Source organism: Pygoscelis adeliae, unplaced genomic scaffold, assembly GCF_000699105.1.
Source record: "Pygoscelis adeliae isolate BGI_AS28 unplaced genomic scaffold, ASM69910v1 Scaffold38, whole genome shotgun sequence".
Classification (NCBI taxonomy): Eukaryota; Metazoa; Chordata; class Aves; order Sphenisciformes; family Spheniscidae; genus Pygoscelis; species Pygoscelis adeliae.
The window spans coordinates 2,594,563-2,600,259 of NW_008825614.1; the positions used below are offsets into that span (position 1 = coordinate 2,594,563).

The 5,697-nt window shown below is 47.7% G+C and overlaps 1 protein-coding gene across 1 annotated transcript in view; it reads right to left on the bottom strand.

Moving 5' to 3' along the window:
• SSPN (sarcospan) overlaps nt 1–1,951 on the bottom strand; it is a 21,897-nt gene extending 19,946 nt beyond the window's left edge. Inside the window, 1 exon segment of the mRNA XM_009332816.1 lies at nt 1,472–1,951. Within this exon segment, the coding sequence (XP_009331091.1) occupies nt 1,472–1,951 (480 nt within the window).
• Between the last annotated feature and the right edge of the window lie 3,746 nt (nt 1,952–5,697).

Below are 5,697 nucleotides of genomic sequence, written 5' to 3' on the forward strand. Positions count from 1 at the left end.
TCTTTCCCCAGCTTTTTCTAGTTGAAAAGCTATTTCAAACCTGGGATACTACTAGTGCTGTCTGGAAAAGACATAATCTGACCTCCAGAATCCCCAAAATAAACAAGAGGAGTGAAAATGTCACATGCTGCTATTTTATCATCTGTACTCCCCCCTGGCTTGTAACAGCAAAAACCCCAGGAGGAAGTTCTCCCGAGCAAGGGTAGGCTCTTGCCCCGCAAAACTATCTCTAAACTCTTAGATACCTCTTCGATTGGAAGAGAAACAAGAAGGGCGAGACGAGTAGGAGGAGCTCTTCCTTTGGGAGCTCAGGCCCTGCTCCTTCTACTCTTTGGAGGGTCGCCGAGCAGGATTAATACAGCAAACCCCAAACAGATCAGGTGTTCAAATAATCCTCCAACTGGCAAGGAATTATATTTATGGGAGATGCTCCCATAGCTGTTTTATTTATTTGCTGGGAGTTCTTACAGTCTAACAACACCCAAACCAGTGCTAATGCATCAATATATATTTTCCTGAAGCCTGCTGCCTAGGGAAAAAAACCTGCATACTAAATTACATCCATGGCACATCCCAGGCTCATAATCACAGATCCTGTCTCTCCACAGGCAAACCGCACGTCCCTGAGCACACGGCCAAGCGGGGCCAAACCGCACACGGCACTGAGACCCCCCCCCCCCACATCCTCCCCACCTCTGCAGGGGCGGCCAGCCCTGGGGACCAGCCCGGGCTTCCCCACTGGCGGTGCCTCCTATTTACGCCCGGCAGGACCCTGCCCTTTACCCCGTCCCCGCCAGCCCGTGCGGTGAGACTGGCGTGTCACTCGAAACTGCGCGTGACTTGGCGGGAGCCACCAGCGGGCCCTGGGACGGGCTCCCTTTCCCTGCCACGTTACCCATCCACCAGTGCCGTCCCCCTCCCCACAGCCACGTGCAGTCTTTCCCTCCCGTGGGGGAGAAGTTGGGGATCAGCAGGCAGGGAAGGGGTTAAATTGCAGCGGTTCTTCAACACAGCACAGCGAAGAAGCTCAAAAGACAACCATTTCTCTCCTCTTGCTATTACCAACGCGCCCGGCTGAAAGTTGAGAGTTATGCTCTCACTTCTAAAACCTGATTGTTATGGTTTGGTGGGGAAAGAGGGAAGGCAGCATAAGTAATCAACATTTTTTTCAGCATCACCAGGCAGGAGTTCACTGCAAAGCACAAGCTAATACATACATCTAGTGAACAGCAACCCTGTATTTTATTTAAGGTCTGTTGGGTATTTCAGGGAAGAAGATGAAAGACGGTGTTATTCTGCAGGAGCAGTTTCCTTGGGAAAGTATATCCAGACATTTAATCCCAGGAATATTTATAGTTAGCATAACTCAAATGGTGTTGTGCATGCAGTTGGTTAGTCTAAAGTGGAGCATCATGCAGCTTGCATTAATGTTGGCAAAGGCACTTTATGGAGAAACAGACTTTATGCTTACAATTATCCCAGCCCAATATGGAGTGTCTCTGACTAGCAGAGAAGAACTGATGCCTGCCATAAGGAAGCCCAGCACAGTTACAGAGATGCCTAATGCCAGCTGCAACAAAGCAAACAGCAGCGGGAAACCCCAGCCACAACAAGTGTGGGATTCCTCCTCCTGGCCAGTTTTGGGATCCCCCTTGGTTTTCTTCTGCTTCTTCTTCTTCTTCATCACGGACTCCTGCATCTTGCTCGAGTCGGTGCTTTTCTCCCCTTCGGGTGCCTTCCCTGTCTGGCTCTGGTTATTCAGGGACGTGCTGTGCTGGGGTTTCTTCTCCTCCTCTTTTCCCATGCCGATGAACTTTAGGTTTTCACGTGCATGTGTGTGTGCGCGCGCTGATGGGGGTGTGAGTTTTCTTGCCCCCCAAAGCTTCGCTTTGTGCTGGCTGAGTTGTTCCTGGTATTTGAATCAAGGAGGCTGAACAAATATGGAAAACATTTGGAGCAGATTGTCAGAGCTTCAAAATGCCACATATAGCCCAGAGAAGAGGGGGATTCAAGGGGGGTAGCGAACAGCCAACATGCAGGCACCGGCTCTGCACGGGGGCCGGCTGTGCACACACAGCTGAGCATGTGTGCTGCCACGGCTACATAGGTGTGCGCACACACATGTGTGTGTGTTTGTGGAGGAGCTGGATAGGTAAATAACATGCAGAAAGTCTGCATTGGCAGCTGATGAACAGGGGGGAAATCTGTCTCACCAGGTAGCCGGGAGCGATTAAGTGCCTGTGTCTGTGTGCGCACGGAGCAGGCAGGTAGGAGCTCATCACGCTGTGGCTCCCCTGGGGATTACTGGCATGCAGAGCTTAACTCGGTGAACCCACGCAGCACCATGCACACAACGGGCACGTTTCATATGCCGGCTGAATCAGATTAAATAGGTGCATTTCAGTGGGAGGGAGTTGAATACGTGTATGGAAAGTATGAAATCAACACAAATAAAAATTCAAATTAATATCCTGGGGAGCCAAAAGGAATCCTGTCTCTTCCCAAAAGTTACACAAGCACAGCTAGGCATGTTTTATGATGAGGCAGACAGGGACCAGCGATGAGGACTGGTGCTTCTGTGCAGGTACCTGGTAGCGCATGGAGCTGAACATCTGCTCAGCGAGTCTCCAGGGCTGCAAGTTATTCATACCAGGAAGATTGTTTATGTTACCTAAAAGAGAGAGGGATGTCTTGTTGTGGGTATGTGGTCACTGCGCTTTGTCCATATGTTGGCTCACGCTGGTGCTTGGGGCCAGCACACCAACAGAAGTGTTTTTTTCCTGGAATACTCTAAAATTTTTCTGTAGCTGAATCCAGCGCTGGGAGCCCTGGCAGAGCCTCTCAGACACTGGTGGGTCTCCCCGGGGGCTTGCCCACGGAGATGCCAGCAAGACTGGGGTCTGCAGAGTTGGACCGTGAATACTAGGTCTGTGAATAGGAGGGAGCAATGAGAGGTGGGTGGTGAGCAGTCCCGCACCGGAGGCGATGCCGGCAGCTGTGCGTTCAGCCGGGCCGCGGTGCACGTGTCCTCGCAAGGGAAGACCGTGGGAAGCGGGAGGCTGCCGCAACGCCTGTGCTTAGCTCACGCCAGAGGAATTACTCAAAAGCTTAGGGGTAAGCAGGTGCTTAAATGCTTTGCTGGCCCAGGGTCCGAGTGCATACAGCCTGATGTATTGCCCTCCTACGAGCCAGGAGCTGCATCGGGGCCAGCAGAGCACTGAAACCCCTCCTCCGTGCATGCAGCTCTGTGTCCCCACTGTCACAGGGACGCCGTGAGGACATGTGGGCTTGCGCTGCCGCCCCATCACCACCAATGGGAGCAGCATAAATAGGCCAGCCAGCTCTGTCCCCACCACTTGGCTATGTATTTTTTTTATTTTCCTTCCCATAGAGGAGTCAATTTGAGCAAATGACAGGAGCAAAGCATCGGGAGGAGCGGGGCGGGTGGGAAGAAGATGTCAGATGTTGGGGAAATCACCAGCAAGGCTGCCTTTGGATGCTGCAAAGTGGTTCAGGGGGGAATAACCAAAATGTTGAAGTACTCAGAGAGGATCTTACGCATGCTGAGATAGCATCAAGGAAATCTTTCTTTTGACATATTGGCAATGCCTTCTGAGAAACTACTCTATTTCTAGCTCTTTATGGCATTTAACAGCAATGAACTGTGTCTTCTGTATTAATAAATTATGATGTCACTTTGTTTTATGGGTTAAGAAATAGTCTCTTTCGTTATTTATATTACTGAACGTATGAAAGAAAACTAGAAACAAAGTGATTTCAGATGCTTTCTGCACACATAACTCTTGTGCTACATCCATAGAGCAAGATTAAGATATATTGTTCAAAAAAGGAAAAGAAACTAGAGCTGAAAAAAACTGAAAAAAACCCTCTTCCCTAGTCATGTTGCTTACTGTACCGTGTTTTCATAGCTTCTCACCAAGATGTTTTGTTACCATCATCCACTTTTTTAAACATTCTTATGGTAGCTTGCACTCACTGGTGTACCTTGTCTCTCGATCTCAAAGCCACATACAATTACATTTAACCACAGCTTTGAGAGGGATGGGGTGTTCAGGGATCATCACCAAGGTCAGAAAGGGAAGCAAAGCTGAGAACAGGTGTTTTACTGATGCCCAGTTGAACATATACCCTAATAATAAGTATTAGAGTTAAATGAAATTAAATTTTCTTTTCCTTTCTGCCCGTCCATTTCCCTAGTTCTATGTCACAGATCTTTACTGTGGTTTTTCCCCCAGGATTTGTGCTGGCAGCTAGATTTATAATCGTTGTCTTCTAAAAGGGGCCAAAATCCAACTGCTTTATTCATGCCTACAGTCATATTGGTTTCAGGGGGAGTAATTGCCTGAGGAGGATGAACAGGATTTAACCCAAAGTCAATAAAATGAACAAGCACTTACCTTACAGCCAATAACAGCCCTCGCTTATCTCCTGGCCCAAGAATCTCTCTTAAAACAGGTGCCTAAATATCTTTCTGCACAGCAAGTATCTCAAAAATGAGGCCGTGCTCCACAGGCAGCAGGCTGAATGTCTCCTACAGGGTATAGGTGGGAAATCCACTTGGGTCCCAGCCTCCTGCAGCCCCTTCAAAAATCCTGGCTGCATGGCTGGTCTCCAGAGTCCTTAAGGCAGGAGAAGTCTAGGCCAGTTCAGGGGATGACTTCTGTACAGCGACCGAAAGGTTTGGGTATGAAACTACTGGTCAACGTAGACCAGAGTTCACCTTCTCACAGTTGTTGGGTCCGGAGTAGCCGCACCACTCAGAGCACTTGGTTTTTCCAAGGAAACCAAAGACATTAGTTGCCACCTGCCCTGGTCATGCTGAGAGAAGGAGCCTCTCCTAGGTTGGGTACAATGTGCCTACATGGGGAGGCACCATCCCCACGGTGAAGGGCAGCAGGACCTGGTCCGGCAGGAGCAGCTTTCAGCCACCTTCTGCTTTGCTGCTCCTGCTGTTTACATGGTTATTTGAGTAACATAGTGACCAGATGACAGCTCACCTGCTTTTACCAGGACAACTTCAGGACTTCGATGGATGCTAACCAGTTGCTAATAAAGACAGTCACTTGTAATCTTAAAAAAAATTGCATATTGCAAACTTAAAATCATATATGCCATATCTAATCTCTGCAACAAGACACAGTTATATAGAGAAAAAATTAGGGGTCAAATACTTTGAAAAAAATTTGGGGCAGGGATGTTGTTGTTTTGAAATGATTAAACAGTATGTGCAAGAGGGAAAAAGGTTCTTTTACTGTGGCTAGTTTTCCCTGCAAAGTCAAACATGCATATCTTACATGCTGGGAAGTTTAATGGGGATGGAGAAAAGAGGCGGATGCAGGATTGATCTTCCATAATTATTATCTGTACCAGACTGTATTTGCTGATTCCACTTGGCATTAACAATCGAGTGTAAAACAGCTGTGAAAGAATTCACAGCACTGGTGAGCAATGAGAAATTAAAAGAATTACTTTTTTAGAAATTGAAAGATTAAACAAGGACACTGAAACAACACTAAATTTTCTCGAGTAATACATCTTCCGGATGTCACTTGGATTTTCTCGGCAACACAAGAATTATCATTACCCTTTTATGCCCAAAGGCCCTGATTAAGTATGTTCTTAAATTAAGCACATGCTTGAATACCCTTTCTGGATGAGGATGTTTTTTGATTTGAG